Source organism: Lontra canadensis, unplaced genomic scaffold (assembly GCF_010015895.1).
Source record: "Lontra canadensis isolate GAN:19392208 unplaced genomic scaffold, GSC_riverotter_1.0 scaffold23, whole genome shotgun sequence".
In the NCBI taxonomy this organism is placed as follows: domain Eukaryota; kingdom Metazoa; phylum Chordata; class Mammalia; order Carnivora; family Mustelidae; genus Lontra; species Lontra canadensis.
In genome coordinates, this window is record NW_022631017.1 from 8,639,004 (window position 1) to 8,658,656 (window position 19,653).

Consider the following 19,653-nt stretch of genomic DNA (forward strand, 5'->3'; position numbering starts at 1 on the left):
GACACAGCACATAGTATTCTGCAGGTGCCTAATAAATGTGCATCGAGTATACTAGACAAGTGTGCATAGACCCTACATCTTGCCACAGGCTCTCGGACTCCAGCAGGTCTGAGTTCTAGCAATGGTGCAGCCACTGGCCATGACTGGCTGGGACCTTCGGGCAAGTCCGCTGCCTCCGTAGGCTGTCCTCACTTCATGTGCAGAAGAAAGGAGCAGACTGAAAAGTTTCTCAGCTCCTTCCAACTCTAGAATGGTATAGCAGTCTAATCCCCAATTTTATAAGGTCATGGAGCCCGATAAGACAAATACCCTGGGTGAGGAGAAGATGAAAAGAGCCATGAACAAACAGGCTCAGGAAACATAAAGAAGCAAAGGCTCAGGACTGCCCCAGACCTGCCTGTCTCCTCCCAGCAGGAGCAGGGCCGAGCCTCAGATGCAGGAATAACTGGGTCCTAAACCCCAAATTCCTATACTCTAAGGTCAAAGGAACAAGCTGCTAGTCTTAAAAATGGGAGGGTGTGATATGAGGAAGTGGAGATGCAATGTAGGGAGTCTGGGGGGTAGGAAAAGAATAAATGAAACAAGATGGGATTGGGAGGGAGACAAACCATAAGAGACTCTTAATATCACAAAACAAACTGAGGGTTGCTGGGGAGAGGAGGGTTGGGAGAGGGTAGTGGGGTTGTGGACATTGGGGAGGGTTTGTGCTATGGTGAGTGCTGTGAAGTGTGTAAACCCGGTGATTCACAGACTTGTACCCCTGGGGCTAAAAATACATTATATGTTAATAAAAAAAATTTTTTAAATTAAAAAAAAAATGGGAGGGTGGAGGGGAGACAAGGAAGATGGACCAAGAAAAAGAGAGGCTAATAAAACAGAAGGGGCGCAAGAGAGATACAGACAAAAAGATGTATAGGAGACACACAGATATGGAGAAAGACCAAGGGAAGCAGAGCGGAGGAGATAAGATTTAATGAAGCCCCAACTGGAGCCTGGAACACACCTTTCTAAGGAGGACCATAATCAGGAGACCAATGACATCTCTTAATGAAGGAGAAGAGGGGAAGGAGAAAGTGGGGAGAATGGAGACTAATGTGTGACCTTGATATACTTGCTGCTCTGTAAGGCCGAGCCTGGGATGGGTAGGGGGGCCAAAGATCCTGAAGAAGCCACCCTGGCCCCAAATTGATACCTCACAACACAAAGCAGCCCTTGGGTACAGCACAGGACAACACACTCTCCAGGCAGGCATGGGAAGAGAGTATAGACTTGTCATCTTGGTGTCTCCTGGACCCAGCCCTGCTCCTAGAACCCAGTGAGCACCTGCACCAAGGACTTTTGGAAAACAGAATCCCATTTCCCAGAGGGTCAGCTCAATGAGAGTAGGGACATTTTTTGCCTCCAACACCTAGAATGATGCTGGCATATAATAAATATCTGTTGACTGAGCAAGCATGGAGGCAAGAGCTGTCCCATACTGGGGACCCTGAGGTGGCCGTGGAAGGGGTCAGACATGGCACCTTCTTCTTGCTGCAGTAGATCTGCCATTTCTTCTCCGGAGGCAGTGCAAACACAGCCTCTCGGTTCTTGTCGGTGAGATCCAATTCATCCTGCAAAGACAAGAAATATGTCAGACCCAGAGATGGTTGACATTAGAATATTCAGCGTTTCAGGAAATTGTAATTCCTCCAAACCTATCCCTCAGTCTACTGTCTCCCTCCAGAGAGTATCAAAGCATGATAGGGCAATTCTTCTTCAGCTAGAAATACAGCCCCACACCCCCCCCCCATTCCCTTACATCCACCCAAGCCTGGGCTACTTCTATTCATGCTTCCCTTACTTCCTGTCCACTCCCACTTGTCTCTACAAATCCATCCTCCTCCTCCAGGATCCCCGCTCCCTGCTTACCTCCTTCCTGCATTGCTTTGCAAGTTCCTAACCGTCTTGCCCTAGGTTTCTGTTCTTTATTCTTTTGTCCTTCTTAAGCTGGTCAACATCATAAGTCAAGGCCTGACAAAGCACTCAGTCTATATAGATCTAGTTTGTGCCCCATTCTGCAAGTCTCCCTGTCCTTTGGGTTTCTACCCCAGAAATTCTGGCTCCTCCCAACCTCAGCATGGTCTCAGCACAGGCTGAAAAGAACCGGTGAGGACAAGAATCTGTCCTCTTTTGGCAAGAAGAGTATGCCATGGAAAGGGAGGTTCTGACCCACTTCCCATGGAGGTGTGCCTGTCAGGGGCAGCTCCTCCGCCCACACAAGGTTGGAGGCTCCACTAGACAAAGCCACACTCCCCAAAGAGTAGAATTGGGTAGTTCTGATATCATCGAATGTAGGGTCATTCTATATGTAGTTTGGAGTGACACTGTAGGTTTGGCTGCACTAGATGGGCTCTAAGAAGCTCTCTTATTGAAGACTTTTCTCTTGTGATTCATGAGCTGTGCTAAGGCTCATAAAAGAAAGAGTTAACGGGCCACAGGAAACAGACTGCTTTTCAACTCAAGTATTGTGAGCTTTCTTTTTAAATAAAAAGCAATACTTGCATTAAGACAATAAAGTAGGGGCACCTAAGCATCTGCTTTGGGCTCAGGTTATGATCTCAGGGTCCTGGGATCGAGACCCATGTTGAGCTCCCTGCTCAGCCAGGAGTCTGCTTCTCTCTCTCTCCCCAACTGCCCCTCCCTCATTCTCTCTTTCTCTTTCTCTCAAATAACTAAATAAAATATTTTTTAAGAAAGATAATAAGGAACATTATTAATAATCTTTATATTTTCAATAAGGACAGTGAAAGTAATATATAAGAAAATATAAGAGTCTTAAATGTCAATATCTCTTTTCCCTGTACTTTAAGGAAGAACATTGAAGATTTTCCTTTATATAGGTCAGAACTGTCCAATAGAAATATAAGGTGAGCCAAATGTATTTTTAAAAAATTTCTAGTCATAGTAAAAATTAAGAATGGGTGCAGGCACCTGGGGGCTTCAATGGGTTAAGCCTCTGCCTTCAGCTCAGGTCACAATGTCAGGGTCTTGGGATCAAGCCCAGCATGGACTCTCTGCTCAGCAGGGAGCCTGCTTCCCCTCCCACTCTGCCTGCCTCTCTGCCTACTTGTTGTGATCTCTCTCTCTCTGTTTTAAATAAATAAATAAAATCTTTTTAAAAATTAAGAATGGGTGAAGTTAAATTTAATAATATATTTCATTTAATCCAAAATACCTAAAATATAATCATTTCAACATGTGCTCAACAGAAAAAATTGTCAGTGACCTTGAAAAAAAGAATATAAAGTATCTAAATCATCAAAATCTGGTGTATATTTCACCCTTACAGCTCTTCTCAGTTCAGACCAGCCATATCTCAAATATGCAGCAGCTCCAAGGGACCACAGCTGCCATTTTGGACAGCACATACAAAGATAATTAGAAACAATGCCCATTAGTTCACCTGCCTTTGGAACTAACGACTCCTGCAGATCTAATGTTAAACAAAGGTTATTCCCTAGAATCACTCTCTACATATCCCAGTAACAACCTTCGTCAAGATTCCCAGATCCCTGCTTAAAGTTTCTGGAGTATTTCCTTTCCATGGTCAGAATCAGGAATCAAAGAAATAGTAGAGATATATGCACCTTACTCTTCCCAGTGCAAACTGTATTTCTTCTTCTTTTACTTATGTGGTTAGTTCTACCTGGTCTGCCCTCCCTGACCACCTACCCCCTGGATCCTGGTCTAATTTACTTAGGCTCAAGGTCAGCTTCTTCCAGCAAGCCTTTCATATCCATTTCCAGGTAAGACCACCTTTCCCTTCCTGCATTCCAGAACAGTTACATTCAAACTTGAATCCTGGTTAGTCATGCACCTGTCTTTTCTCATCACTAAATCAATGGTTATTTCTTGGTGATTTGGCTCATCCCAGGTAGCCTATGACTAACTACAGACCATTCACTCCTTATTGAGTCTGTCCTTGTTTCTGTGACAACCACACTTTCTGGCAATCCCTCCTGCTTTGCTCTATGTTCATTCTGGGCTCCCTTGATGTCTTCTAGTCTTCTCTCCTACTGTCAAATGTTGAAATCCCTCAGGGCACCAACCTGGATCCTGGGGTCCTGGGGTCTGTTTCCATGCTTCCCAGTAAAGACTTCTCAACCATTCCCAAGGGCTATTACTACCCCAAACCCTCTCAAACCTTTGTCTCTAGCCCCCCAGTTTCCTGAGCTCCAGACCCTGAGATCCAACTGCCTCCCATGCCCAACTATTTTGACATCCCTCAGGTACCTCACACATTTATGTAGTATCACTACGTGCCAGGCACTGTTCTAAGTGCTTAATGTTTACTCATTAAACTTATAACAACCCATTTTATAGATGTGGAAATTGAGGCACAGTGAGAACATGCAAACTGAGTTCATCACTCTGGCCCCTAAGCCTGAGTTTCATCTGGCATCTCCTGTCTTTTACATCCACCCAGTTCCTCACATCAGCAACTTGGGTATTCCCTGATTCTAGTCACTCCCCAAGCCCAGCAAGTCCTGTATATCCTCCTAAATAGCTCTTCAATCTGTTCTCTCCATTCTTACTAATAATATTTAGTCTAAGTCACCATTATCCCTAGTTTGGATTGCACTAAAACCCTCTTAATGTCCTACCCATAATCCTTCTTCTTTTAGAAGACCATCCTGCTCCATTGACTTTCTGTTACCCTTAAGATCAAGTATGAAGTCCTGTTGCTCTCATCTTCCATGGAGAACTCCTAAAGGCCCAGCTCTTTTCTGACTGAAGACTCACATGTTATGCTTCTCTTACTGGGGCAACCTCTGTCACTGCTCTGCAACCCTATTCACTTTTCCAGCCATCAATCTGCTTTTGGATCTCAATGGAAATGTCATTCTTTGGGGGCACCATTTTGACCCTCAGTCAATAATTAAACTCTCTGTTAGACATTGCCACAGGCCCATGAATGTTCCCTTTCCAAACACTCACTACATTTGTCATTACTGTTCAAAATCAGTCTTCTCTATTAGACTTTATGTTCTTGGAGGCAGGGACCAGCACACAGAGGGCTCTCAAGGAATATTTTTCATTTGCTCAATGCTAATCTCAGTGTTAGCTCAATGCGCAAAACTGGCTCAATGTTAGTTTGCTCTGTTTGTTTGCTGATGCCAGTCTTCTTGCAGACAAGACTGTGTGACTCATCCTTGTTTTTGTCAAAGTACTTTGTAGGGAGTCCTACTCACTAAAGATGCTCAATAAATACTCGTTAAATAAAAGGGCCAAGGAGAGGAACATCTTTCATCCTGTCCTTCTTTCAAAACTCATGTGCTCTGTTCAAGAAAATGTCCAGCTGTGGTAATATAAGAAATATAGTTTTTCATCTGGCTATTCATTTGTATTCTTCAGAATATCCTTTATAATGCATTGATAGTAGTAAGTGAAGCCTTTCCCTACATTCTCTGAGCCATTCTAGCAAATTATTCAACCTGAGGAGAGGATCATGGGAACTTCCGACTTGTAGCCATGTCTCTCTGAAGTGTAGGGCAACATGGGGACCTACTACTTCTGATTGGTGTCTGGGTGGGGGGCCATCTTGTGGATCTGAGCCCTTCCTCTGTGGGGTCTGTGGGAACTCTGGGTAGTTAGTGTCAGCATGGAGTTAAGTTGTAGGACACTAGTTGGTGTCTGCAATGAATGAGGAAGTTGCGTGGCATCGAAAACCCACATATTTACTGTCAGCAGTATTCTGATAAATAAACAAAAAACAACGAAACAGATCTTGGAAGTACTAACACCAATCATGTTCCAAATGTCATTCTATACTAGTAAATACTTTGTTCTCTCCCATCCATTGCTCTACACAGGGTTCAGCCCTGAATCCCGGGGCGGGGTGGGTCTGGCATCCCTGATCTGGGAGTCTCCTTGACTTTGTCTCATTACCAGACCTCCAAGAAGAAGAATCATGCTTCTTTCCTGCTCTGTCTCCTTGTGGTCAGAGTATAGAATTTCACATGCTCACTTTGTGAATGGTTCTCACAAAGGTGTAGTGCTGCTCTAGTCTGAATGGACATCACAGAGTCAGGAAGAGCTGCTAATAGTGTCAAAGACAGAGATTCCACCTGCCATAGGCTAGACATGGGATATAATCACCCAGCCCGGGACCAGGAAGGAACCAGGTGCAATACAGGCATCTCTACCTCCGTATTTCTAGTTAATCATACCTGCTTTGAAGACCTGGTATCTGCCTACAAAGTCCCACTCTGTCCCTTGTTCTTGTATTCTGTATTCCGCATCCTTATATTCTTATATTCTGAAAGAATCCCAGGGAAGTTCCAGAAAGAAGGTGTCAAATGTTCTGGTATTCTTTGAAGCTCCTCACTGCCTTATTTCACAAAAGCCTGGACCTATTCATTTCAAGATGGCCTAATTGCTGTACCATGAGATCCAGAACAAGCTGGAGATATGAGGTAGGTCCATTCTTCTAGGGACGTATTTCATGGTATCCTCCCCAGTAAATGACTTATTTTTCCCTCATAGCTGAGGTGTCCTGGTGGGCCCACCCTCACCCGAAGCAGAGTTTCATTGGTAGAGATCCCAGCACATGGGTCCCTGCCCTCTGTCCTGCTCTGCCTACTCGAGAATCCCACTCCCCATTGTCAACATCCTCTCTTCTCTGTCCCCTCACTGACCACCAGCTCTGCGAAGCGGACGTTGAGCTCCTCTGGGTTCGGGATAGGACTTGAAAACTCCATATACTGCAGAGGGTGGTTGTCCCGGAGGTTGATCTCAGGGAGGCTGCTGCCCCCAAAGCAGCACAAGAAGCTCAGGCCATGGCGGCTCCTCTTGCGGGGGGCCATGGTCACTCCAGGCCAGGGGGGATAGTCAACAGGCCAATGCCCTAGGTCCTCATTGTGATCTGGAGAGGAAAACAGAGAGCATAGATGGGTCAGGCAATGGCAGCTAGGTAGGCAGTGACAGTGGTCACTGAGCCACCATTATTTCTTTGCCCAACTTCTAGGAGCCCTTGACCCAACAATCAGGCCCGCCCTCCCTTCTCTCACAGCTTCTTTCCACCTGGAGGCATTCCCTCCCCATCATCCCCTCCAGTGTCTCCTGCCACAAACACTTGCAGGTACTCCCTCCATGCCCCCAGAGAACAGAGGTGGGTGATAGTCACAGAGCATGAATTGCACCATCTCCATGATTGTACAGATGGATATCCCAGTCCCTTTCCTCTAGCAGAGCCATTTTCAGCAGGACCAACTCAGTCACTAGATCCATTTTAAGGTGTACAGATGCCTGGTTTAAAGGTTTCATCCAGTGGGAAGGGGAGGGTTGAAGTAGGCTGGAGAGGAGACAGCAAGCTAATTATATGGCATGGCTCCTGAGGAGCAGAGGATAGAAGTCTTCAGAGACTTACAGGGTTTTCTGTCCATTGTGCCCAGGCATGTTTGAATGAACGTGAAATATTAATAGGACATGGATTCACCACCCATCCATCTAGAGGGAGAGGTAACCTGGGGGAGTCATCAGAGTGGACCTTGAGTAAGGAAATGGGGCTGATCATTGGAACAGTGTTGAGCCAATACTGAAGGAGATCTGGTCAGATTCGTTTTCTATACCAACCAAGAACAGAGGATACCACTTTGGCCAGAGACCAAAACTCATGAACACCCAAAAGTTGAGTGGTCATTGTAGCAAAAAGGGTTAAGTTTTTAGCTGGCCACTGGGAAAGACTTGTTCAACGCTGCCCCAGCTTGGGAAGAAATACTGGCCAGCCCTAGTTATTGATGCCACATAGCTTCTAGATGGATAAGCCCAACTACCTGAACATAGGCTTCCCCAAAGTGTTAAAACTACCCTTGACCATTACTGGTTCCCAAACATGCTTTCAGATAACCTAAGTGAGTTCAGGAGAGCTTACCCACAACACTACTCTCCTCATTCCATATTTGTATATCTTAGTTTGGCTGTTGTTGTTGTTGTTGTTGTTTTTAAACATAAAAAAGATTCTACCTTTTTCCCTATTATTATCACAGGCCTGGGGTTAGGGTTTTTTTTTTTTTAATTATAAAATGCACATAACACCAAGTTGATCATTTTAACCATCTTTATGTGTACAGTTCGGTGGTTTTATGTGTATTCACATTGCTGGGCAACCATCCCTACCATCTATCTCCATAATTTTTTCATCTTGCAAAATAGAAACTCTGTACTCATTAAGCACTAATTTCTCATTTCCCTCTCCCCTGAGCCCCTGGCAACTACCACTTTATTTGCTATCTCTATGAATTTGACTACTCTAAGTAGCAGTATGAGTAGAATCATAGAAGTAGAGTCATCCAGCATTTGTCCTTTGGTGACTGGCTTATTTCACTTAAAATCATGTCTTTAAGGTTCATACATGTTATAGCATGTATCAGAATTTTCTCCTTTTTTAAGGCTGAATACTATTCATCTGTATTTATATACATTTTGTTTATCCATTCACCATCAATTGACACTTGGGTTGCTTCCTCCTTTTGGTTATTATGAATGATGCTACTATGAGCATGGGTGTGCAAATATCTCTTTATGTTTCTTCTTTCAATGCTTTGGTACGCATACCAACAAGGGGTATTTTCGAGTCTTGACTCTAAGCTATTTCTCCTAGATTTGGTCATTGACAGAAATGTTCAGAATATACTCATGGTCTTTACCCATACCATTGCTAAAAATGTTGACCACAACAAAGATACAGACAGAGCCAGATGACATAGCTATGTCATCTGGGAATGCCAACAGACTAGTCATCAACACTCTCAAGGAACAGTCCTTCAACCAGCTTGGAATCCATGAACCCACACTCTTATCTTGCCCTCTTTGCTATAAAGACAGCATACAAGATCTTTCCTGAAGCCTTGTGGAATTTGAGAAATGCCAAATGTAAGGTATACCTCAGAATGGAGCTCTAGAACCTTATCAGAAAAAGATAAATGTGTGATAACTTGTTCCTAGTGAACTCAAGGTAACTTTTAGTGAACATTGCTTTATTTCCTAAACCCTAACAATCCAGCTAGTAACGGTCTAATCTGATCAGGCCTCTAAGTCATCACGCATTTTAATTGTCATTCTAGAGGATTTTTACTAGCTCCATTTTATTTTTCTTTATAACCTTTGTGACAAGCTTTTTAATAGACCCAGAAGAGCCTCAATTAACACACTGAAGTGGTCTCATATTATTGGTTATCTTTTTTATGTTTATATATTGATTCTCCACAGGCATAGTGAAGACTTCTTGAGGGTGGGGCCATGCTTCCTGCTTCTTTAATACCCCTCCCATTTCTACAGCTAATAAAATGCCTTGCATTTAGTGGTGCTAAGTAAGTATTTCTTGCTCAATTGGGAAATGGCCTGTGCTCATGGAAAAGACAGGCCTTCCTTAATCAGTCAAGAAATATTAACTGAAATCTCGGACTCCTAGCAGTTGATAAGCAATCAGGAACCTTTACAAAGAGATAAGGCAACAGTCCTGAGGCTGGGGATAAGGGAAGAAGCCAGTGGGCTAACTCAGCAATCCTGGTACATGGTGGCAAAGACCAAAAATAGGCTGGCATCTGAGGAAAATGAAAGAGGAAAGGAGGCTTTTGGGGTTTTCTATGGGACTTGATAGCCAGTAGCCAAGAGTGGGTGAGGCAAAGCCCTGGTCTCTATCAGGCTTAGTAAAGCACCAATTCTGCAAGCAGATCGGGGCCAACCACCCTTCGGGTCCCCTGCCCATTGTCAAGTTTGGGATAATGCTGCAGAGTACAGACCAAGTCCCCTTTGTTTCGTCAGCCTCCAATATGCAGCTGCAGCTGGTAGAGAGGCTGTTTTTTCAGGGGACAAAGCATGAGAAGGACACTCCCAGAAGCCACAGTGAGGCTGAGCTGACAGGATGATAGGGTTCAAGGGAGGGATGAGCTGATGTCTGGGAAGACCTGTGAACTTGCTCCCTGCCTTCACCTCCTCAACTTTTTGCTCCCTCATCTCCCTCCTTGTCTGTCTTTGCTCTTCAGCTCTTCAGCCAGACTTTCCTAGGAACAATCCGGAGTTGGGGGCAGGATGGGCATACAGTTGGCACACCCTGCTACAGTCTCACCCCAGCTCTTTACAGCCATGACTGCTCTGATTGGTCGGGCTATGCTATATTTGTCATTATATACTTCTTAACATTTTCCCCAAGTACAGGGAGTGAGGTGGTATGGCCTCCAGAGGATGGGAGACAAAAGGATGAATACCCAACTTTTGTAGCAACATGGACGGGACTGGAAGAGATGATGCTGAGTGAAATAAGTCAAGCAGAGAGAGTCAATTATCATATGGTTTCACTTATTTGCGGAGCATAACAAATAGCATGGAGGACATGGGGAGTTAGGAGAAGGGAGTTGGGGGAAATTGGAAGGGGAGGTGAACCATGAGAGACTATGGACTCTGAAAAACAATCTGAGGGTTTTGAAGGGGCAGGGGATGGGAGGTTGGGGGAACCAGGTGGTGGGCATTAAGGAGGGCACGTATTGCATGGAGCACTGGGTGTGGTGCAAAAACAATGAATGCTGTTACGCTGAAAAGAAATTTAAAAAAATTAAAATTAAGAAAAAAAAAAAAAAGAGAGGACGGGAGACGGAGATACTGACCTTCCAAACAGGACGTATTGTCCCCACAGAGAAGGGCCTGAGCACCAAGGGGAGTGCTGCGTATTTGCCCTTTAAAGAGGCAGCCTGTTTAACAGCTCCCCACTATGCTGATGTTCCCCAGGATGCCCTACTCCCAATAACCCTTAAGACTGTTGAGGCCCCACTTGAACATCCAAGACTAAAACCATAGGCGCTCTACTGCAACGCATATAGCTTTAGAGCATAGATCAGAAAACTGAGATCAAAAGGGGCAAAGTCTTCTCTGAGGTCACACAGCTAGGGACAGAGCTGGGCTTAAAACCCAAGACCCCAGTGTTCAGGCTGCGGTCTAGTGCTCATCTTCCCACGTCAGCGGCCCCTTTCCCCATCTTGCCACAGCCCACCTATTACTCCTCTTCCATCAGAGAAGACAAATATTGGCAGCTTTGTTTAGAAATATCTCCAGTCCTGAGGATGTTGTCAGGGCCAGAAGAGGGATACAGAGATTCTGAGGTCTTCCTCTTCTCCACTGTGAGGAGGACAGCTTCCACCTCCCACTGCCCCATTTCTCATCCATCCCTCTCTAAGGCCTCCTTCACCCTAGCAATCTTCCAAGTCAGATGACTGGGATTTGATTTCTGGCTTTGACTTCCCAGCTGGGTGACCTGAAGCACATTTCATAAAGTCTTAACCTCTCAGAGCCTTAGGTTCTATGACACCAGGATAATCACGGCACCTTCCTCGGTGGGTTTTGGTGAAGAGTCTGGAGATAAGATGTAGGGAGCACATAGGACACTCTCTGAAGGAGCCCAGCACTGCTGCTATGACTTTGTTATCATTACTGCCAATGCTTGCCCTGCCCAGACACAGCCTGGAACCACAAGCCCTCTCCAGGCACAGCAGGGACCACCAAGGCCTGGCATTGTAGGGATCTGCCCAGCCTGATTTAAGAAGCCACCCAGCTTTGCCTTAGGCCACTGGGGAGTCTGGACCTGAGGGGCTTGGATTTTCCTTGGGCTCTAAGCTAGCTCTGGTTAGAAGGGGAAAGCCTCATCCCTGACACTGGGCAGGGAGCAGAAAAGTGAAGGGGGCCAGAGTGTTCCTTTCTGCAAGATCACTTCATAAAGAGAAGCAATGGAGGCATCCACCTTGAAGATAAGTTGAGGAGCAATATGGAAAAATGAGAAGCAACAATAGAACAAAATCCAGTGGACTTAAACCCCAAAAGAGGGATTCAACCCATCCCTACCACCACTCACCTTTCTCTCCATGAAAATTCACTGAATACCAACACCTCTGTGCACTCCACATCCTGTCTCCTTGTCCCTTCTTCTTCTCACTGAGGGAGCAAGGTCTTCCCAGGCCTGTGGGTACCTAAACACAGACTAACTGGCCTAAAACAGCCAACCATCAATGAGGAAATAGCCTTCCTGTGAGGACTGTAAGGTCCACTTCAAGGCTCTCCTCTAGTACTCTGGTTCCTGCCATATTTTACCTCTTACTCACATCCTCTTACATCATGGAGAAAACATACATAACTCAGGAGACAGAGGCTAGTTCTAGCTCTCGCACTATCCAGACCTGGGTCAGAGGGACAAGATTTTAGGCTCTCTGGGACCTGGGTTCCTCCCTGTGTGATGGCGGGCCCTGGTCAGCTATACTGCTTGGCTCCATTCCAGTCCCAAAGATTTCCCCAGGGGCTCTCCTCATGTGCACAGAGCACGCCTCCCACATTCCACCCCAAGACAGGAAGTACTTCCTATCACTTGAGTGCAATACTCCCATTTGGCTTGCAAAGATAAAAAATCTAACCTTTACCCCCAAACTGTGGCCCTCTATATACCAGTTTTTACACTAACTAGGACTTCAAAAGCCCTATATCATCAATGCTTGTTCCTAAGTCATAAGTAAAAGCAGAATAATATTAATACTTGAGACTTGGTGTAGACCAGATTCTGGGATCTATCCGCATTTCATCCCCATGACAACTCTCTGAGATATGTGGCATCATCTTTAAAAAGTCCTTAAAAGACAAACCATGGTTCAGAAAGGTTAAGTAACTTGCCTAAGGACACACAGCCAATTAGCAGCATAGCTAGGACTCAAGCCCATGACGGCATGACTTTAAAGCTATAAACCACTAAGTCATATGGCATGTGTCCAAGAAACACCCTAAGCTGAGCCTTGCTCAGAGCTTTCTCAAGCATTCTATAGATCCAGACTCAATAATTCATGATTGAGCATTCCCTCAGAGCTGGACCAAGTGTTTTCCCAGGTCTGCAATCTCATGTCAGCCTCACAAGGACTTTGTGAGGTCATTATTACTCTCCCCCCAACAGATAATAATATTGAGGTTTATAATGGTATTACCAGCAGTCACACGGCTTGTCAATGGTGCCCACTGCTGCTAAGAGGCAGAGCTGGAATTCACAACTAAATGTTCTGACTCCAGGCTCAGTTCTCTTGTTGCAGAAGAAAGCTGATGCATGAACCCTGACTTTAGCACTTGGGGCCAATGCTGTGGCTTTGGGGTATTCGAACTGCCTTCTCCTCTTATCTTCCCCTACCCCATGCATGGGGGTCATGGAGGCAAGGATACATATAGCCACTTCCAAAGTGCCTGCTAGGAGCCAGTCACTGTGCTGGCAACTTTCTGCTTTACCTCATTTATTTCCCCCAACCCTCAAATCACATCACTGTCCCTTCCCCTATAAGATGTGGCCCTTGGACGAGTTGCCTGGGTTTTGGGAGTCTTAATGTCATCACCAGGAAGGGACAAGCTTTTGTGGATGGTGATGTTGCTTCAAACAGGATGCTTTGAACCAGCTTCTAGCCTGTGGAGGCTATGCTGGACACGGGGGGTTCACCTTGGTGGTAAGGACACAAGAGCAAATAAGGTATGGTCCCGTCCCTTGAGGGGTCCCCTTTTGGTAGGGAAGCCAGAAGGGTTAAGGAGATAGGGGCTTTGGCAGCACTAGGAAGGGGGACCTGGTATAGCCTGTGGTGTGGAGAGGAAGTCAGAAAAGATTTCCAGGAGGTGGCACCAAGCCAGTCTTGAAAGAGGTGAGAGGACTAAGGAAAGGTACAGAGATAAGAAATCCTTTCTCGGCAAGGGGACTGGCATAAAGAGAAAAAGCCTGGTGTGCACAAGGCCAGAGTCCTGACCGGTGGCCTGCTCATAGGTGGCTAAGTTAATAGGCAAAGGGGATCAACAAGGTATACAAGTACCTTGGCTTGAAACCAGAACTCAAGCATCCTGGGGAGCCTGCTCTTTGCCCCCCTCTTCCTACCACGTCCCCTGGGGCCCAGGTCTGGGAATGGGGCCCAGAATTCCCCAGAGATACTGCATGGAACATAAGGAATGTAAACAATTTCCTGCTCCACAGGCCAGAGATTCCTCCCTATATATTGACCCTCCATGTGTCACTGGAGGTCACCTAGGAAACAGCCCCAGACACAGGGCCATGACCCAGGGCTTAGCTTCCCAAAAAAGAGTCTGTGCTTTTCCATCCCAGGTCCTCTGCCCACCCATCTCCTCACTGCCCACCTCTACCATGCCTGCTGCCCCTTCAAGGACCTGAAGACCATGCTTTGTGAGCAGCCAACAGGCTTGATAACCCCCACTTCCAAACTGAAGCAACCTGAATTTTGCAGATGTCAAACTTGACCCTACAAACTCAGCTGGGTTTGTTCAACTGCTATCCACTCTAACTATGGGACCTCAAACAAGTTACTCAGCCTCTCTGCACCTCACTTTCCTCATCCATAAAATGGGGCAATAATAACAGCCCCTACCTCATAGGGTTGTCGTGAGAATAAATTAGTTACTCTTTGTAAAGTGTTTGGAACAGGGTCTGGTAATAATAAACACCATCATGAACTCTACAGCTAAGCTACAGTTATAATTGGGAAGATTCCTGGACACTGACTGTATGAATCACAGAAAGTTCACTCTACATAAGAATGAAACTGACATAGTCTGATGGGGGTTGGCAAATATTATAGAGGCTAAATTCAACCCATTTTTGTAAATATGGTTTTTCTGAAATGCAGCCACACCCTTTCATGTAAATATTGTCTACAGTACCTGCCCCTTTACAGAAAATTTGCTGATTTCTGTGTTATTAGCTTGAATCATATGTAAGTGACGGTATTCAGTTATGCTTAATCTACAAAATCATCAATTTCATGTGGTTCAACTTAGCAATTCATACTGGTTTATCGCGTGTCCTATTGCCTTCCCTGTTAAAACAGAGGGCCGTGCTCTAAATTCAGTGATTCTAATCATAACGAAGTTATGGTCATCATCCATTGAGCCCTACTATGGTCAAGGTTTACCTCAGACTTTCAACATACCCTGGCAAGGTAAATATGACCATCACCCCAGCTTGTATAGAAGAGGAGATCTGAGGCTTGGAAAGATGTGCTGTGTGAGCCTCGGACTTGATCCAGGTCTCCAGACCTGGCGACCTGTCCCACATCTGGTGGCTGCGTCACACAGCTGGCGGGCTGTCCCCACACAGTGCTCCCCAAGAGGCCGCTGGGAGGGAGACCCATCTGATTAGGACAGGACATGGAGAGCACGAATACCCCTCATCTCTCCCACTTTTCTGCTGGTCCATCTCTCAGACAGGGCTCGGACCCCCTGGTTGATGGGGCCCCGGACTCTGACTCCCCTGCCAGCCTCAGGACAGTGCTCAGAAGCATCTGGCTTGTAGTGCAAGTCTCCAGCAGGGCTGGAGAGGGGGCAGGGAGCAATTTCAAAAATAAGCAAGTTCTCTTTCCAGGACAGGGGGAGCTATTTTTAGCAGCCGCCTAAATTATGGTTTCCCCCTCTGCTCTGAGAAAGGCAAAGAAAGCAAAAGTAAACTGTCTCAGCCCCAGGGTCCCCTCCATGCAGGTTGAGGGGTGGGAGATACAGAGCCAGGGGAAACAGGGATGAAGAAAAAGAGGGGTCTTTCTGGGTAAGCAAAACTGAAAATTCCCCAATGTGACATTTCTCTGACTCGAGGGTGCTGTGTGGCAGTTGTGGATTTTCCCAACCCGTTTTCTCATTTTGAGAAATGATAAAGAGAACATAGATCTCTTTGTCTCACCAGGGTAGAGAACAAGGACATAATTGCTCTCCTATGTCCCAGTCAAGCATGCGTTCATTCGTTCATCCATCTATGCCCTGAGTGACCGTCATGTACGAAGCAATGTTCTGGGTGCTTTGGATAAACCCAACATCAAATTCTAGCCCCACTGGGTCTACAGACTTTCTGGGGAGGCACGGGCATAAGAAGACCCCAGGCCTAAGCACCCAGGATACCAGGGCGGGGAGGAGGTGCAGGCCTGGGACAGCAGAGTGCAGGGAAAGAGACTTTTGGCTGGGGTTCTCTGCAACATCCACCCATGGATGTGGCACTGAAGCTGAGAGTCAGAGGAAGGAAAGATGTGGGTGCATCTCATGGGGATGGTCCAAGAAATCATTCACAACAAAAGGTGTGCCAGAAGGAGGAGTTGGTGTCAAGAAAAACCCCAAGCTGAGCATGAGGTGAAGGGAAATACCACTGACCTTTGTACCATGGGCTTTGGGACACAGACTCCTCCCCAACCCCAGTAGAAACTCCACATAGAACTTATGACTGCCCCAAAAGTCATTCCTCATTGCAAGAACCATGAGAGATCACTTCTTACTGCTATTCGCCATTTACTGAAGAGACACCTTGTTCCTGCAGAAAGGATTAGTGTCACACAGTGTTTTCAGCAGGGACAGCACTTGAGCTCGCAGCAAAAGTAACAGGAGGTGGCTTTGAAATGGTTACAGGACAGCACGTACTCCAGTTAATTTTATGCAGTAATGATTTAACACAGCATCTTTACCTTTGTTTACATTTCTCTCAACTGTGATGGCGCCGTGAATGGTCTGTGTTTGTGCAAGCTTTGATAAATTTTAACTATTTGTGATAGATTTGTGTCTATTTTTTGGTAGCATATCAGAGAATAGAGTAGCATCTACAAAACTTTTACACATTCATGACCTACCGAACTTTTTTTTTTTTTCTTGAGATTTCCAGGCTGTGTAGTTCATCTACATGTGTTTTTTTTTTTTTCAAATGGCTGCAAATGTCCAAAAAATCTTCCAAAATGTTTACTGAAAAAGTCACATTGAAGTGGACCTACACAGCCCACACGTATGTTGTTTGAAGGTTCACTATTATTTTCTCAGGCTGAAATGCAGGACTTAAAGAGGGGCGGTGGAAAACAAGATTGGGGCCAGATAAAGGAAGGCCTTGAATGCCAGGTTAAGGAAGGGGAAGTCACTGAACGATGGGTGGCTGGCTGATAGGAGCGAGAACTTGAGTTGGGATTCAGATCAGAGCTGGAATTTGGACAGGCAATTTCTGGTGGCCCTGATGGAGGGCATTACAGGAAAAAGGGACATCAGAGGGAAGATCTAGACAGCATCTCTGCGTGAGTAAGAGTTAATGAGGCCCCAAACTGTCGAGAATGGAGGGGAGGGGATGGATGCTAGAGATGTCACTGAAGGGTGTGCACACTAACACGTGTTTGAGCTGATATGGGTGCTTTGGCAAGACATGGACTGGGCATAGAAAACAAGGACTTGGGCTGAGATTGAGTGGGAGTGGTGGGGAGCTCGTTGGGCAACAGCTGTGAAGTAAAAGAGAAGAAGGAATTTCCACACCAAGTCTCTGTTACCCGTTAGAGCCAGAGGTCTGGGGCTCCTGGCCAAAGGGAAACCACCCTACACGTGACATGGGTTGCTCCTCCCCCACAACCCTGCTCCCTCCCACCCCCCACCCCGCCTCCGCTTCCCGGAAGCCAAGCCCCTCCCCTGGTTCACACAGATGGTGCTGTCCTTACTGAAAGGGTGCAAGGGAAAATAGCCCACAGCCTCTTCCCCGCACTCCTACATTAGAACACCCAAACATGCTGAGAACCCACATTATTGGAGGCAGCCCAGCTCCCTCCTGGTCACTCCTCCTGGTCCTCTTCTCCTGGGGTCCCAGCACAAAAGCATTCTCTCCCTCATGAAGGCAGAGCCCCGAGGAGTTGCCAGGGCCAGTTAGCCCTGGGACCCTCAGCTGGGCTATGTACATGGTCACACTCTGGACCCTGGACTGAGTCTTCCTCAGACATAGTGCCCCCCACCTTGTCATCCTGCTAGGTCTTCCCACAGTCCTGCATTTACACCAGAAAAGGCCCTGCGTGTGGCCTCAGGGCTCCACTGGACATAAATCCTGGACCACAAGCATATTCCCTCTCCCCAGGGTAGGAGGCAGGGGGAGGGGGACTATAGGAACTGGGGGAGGGGAGACTAGGAATGGGGCTGACCCCTAGAAGGTAAATGTGATTGAAAATGTAGACCCAGGTGTCCCCTCGCTGCCCTTCACTCTTGTTTATACAATTCCATCTGTTCCTTCATTCATTCTAATAAATACTCATTGCACATCTAAATACCATGGAAAGGGTGTGAAAAAATACCCTATGGAAAGGACTGGAAAAATACCATGGTGAACGGGAGCTCAGTTTGGTGGGGAAGGGAGAGAATCAAGCAAACCAACATACTAAAGTATAGACATGGTTAGGATCAAAGTACAAATGTTTGAGTGTGAGGAATGTTGGTGGAACTCCATCCCAACAGGTGTTCTATTCCTCCCAGAGCACTCTGCTCATCCTAACGGTTTAGTGGGGACATCCTATAGGAGAATAAGTGCTGGGAATAATCAGGGTGCTATCCAAGATTAGGACCAGATGTCCACCCCAGGATTCATAACATAAGAAAAGACTGAAAACACCCAAACACCCAAACTGAAAACACCAAAAAGACTGAAAACACTCAAACACCCAAACTACTAAACCATAAGGGATAGTTTAGACAGATGGACATAGAGACATCAAATCGTGCGCACACACACACGCACACAGGTGCACACGTGCACATGGCTACCTAAAGTGATTATACTTGGGTTGCTGGAGTTTGGGGTTATTTTTATTATTTTTCCAGATTTTTCCAAATTTCCTATAATGCAAATTTATCCTTTTCATCAGAAAAAAAAAATGATGTTCTTTTTAAAAGAAGATAAACCCTAGACTACAAAAGAGGAGGCTTAGGATTGAATCCAGTCTCTGCCCTTGCAGGCTACCTGGGACAAGAGAGCATAACTTCTTTGAACCTTGTCAGTAAATGAGAAGGGCAAACTCCATGCTCTTCAGAGCTTCTTCCACCCCAACACTAGGCTCTGTGCCACAAGCTACATAAAGTACTAAATAATGGCGTTCAACCGGATCCTATCCCCTGAGCTCTGACGAGTTCCTCATTCACCCATTTGCTCATTCCTGCAACCACCACTGCTGTCGGCACTCCCTCCATGCCTGGCACTGCTCTTGGTGCTGGGGGAGCAGAGGCAACTAATGAAACACGCACTGCTCCTCCCCTCACAGAGCTAGGTCTCCCAAGCTCAAGGCCTCCTTCCACTGCTCTTCTCTTCCACCCCTAATGCCCTATCCCACTAAGGATTCTTGCCATCACTTTTCCAAAATGCCTCAGGGATGTGTGTTTCATTCCCAAACACCACATTGCAGACCTGATCCAATCCCATGTAGTCTCATGCTGGGACCAGTGTTGACCCCACGTGCCTCCCCTTCTCAGCATCCTGCAAAAGGTTTTTGACTGATGTCTCCAGGAGCACCTGATTCTGCATCCCTTGGGCCGGCATCCCTCAGAGTCCCCAGTCTAAACTGAAAGCCATCTGCTTTAATCATTAGATTTGGCCATTGGGTGGGACTCACAAATTCCATAGCAACCAAACCTTGAAATCAGATCTACACCCTACAGACCAATGAGGATTAGAAGAACTGGTACTCTCTTGCACCTGCTGGTGGGAACGTAAAATGGCATAGCTATTGTGGAGAATGGTTTGGCCACTTCTTAAAAAGTTAAACAGACACCTCCATATGCTCTGGTTGCTCCAATCCTAGGTATTTACCCAAGAGAAATGAAAACATATGTCCATATAACGTCTTA

At 46.1% G+C, this 19,653-nt stretch overlaps 1 protein-coding gene across 2 annotated transcripts in view; it reads right to left on the minus strand.

Moving 5' to 3' along the window:
• DAAM2 (dishevelled associated activator of morphogenesis 2) overlaps positions 1–19,653 on the minus strand; it is a 117,412-nt gene that overhangs the window by 47,781 nt on the left and 49,978 nt on the right. For both annotated transcript variants that reach the window (XM_032862287.1, XM_032862285.1), the window contains exons 2-3: positions 6,678–6,904; positions 1,521–1,610 (exon numbers count right to left, since the gene is read on the minus strand). In XM_032862287.1, the coding sequence (XP_032718178.1) occupies positions 1,521–1,610; positions 6,678–6,845 (258 nt within the window). In that variant the 5' untranslated portion in view covers positions 6,846–6,904. The remainder of the gene's footprint in view (positions 1–1,520; positions 1,611–6,677; positions 6,905–19,653) is intronic.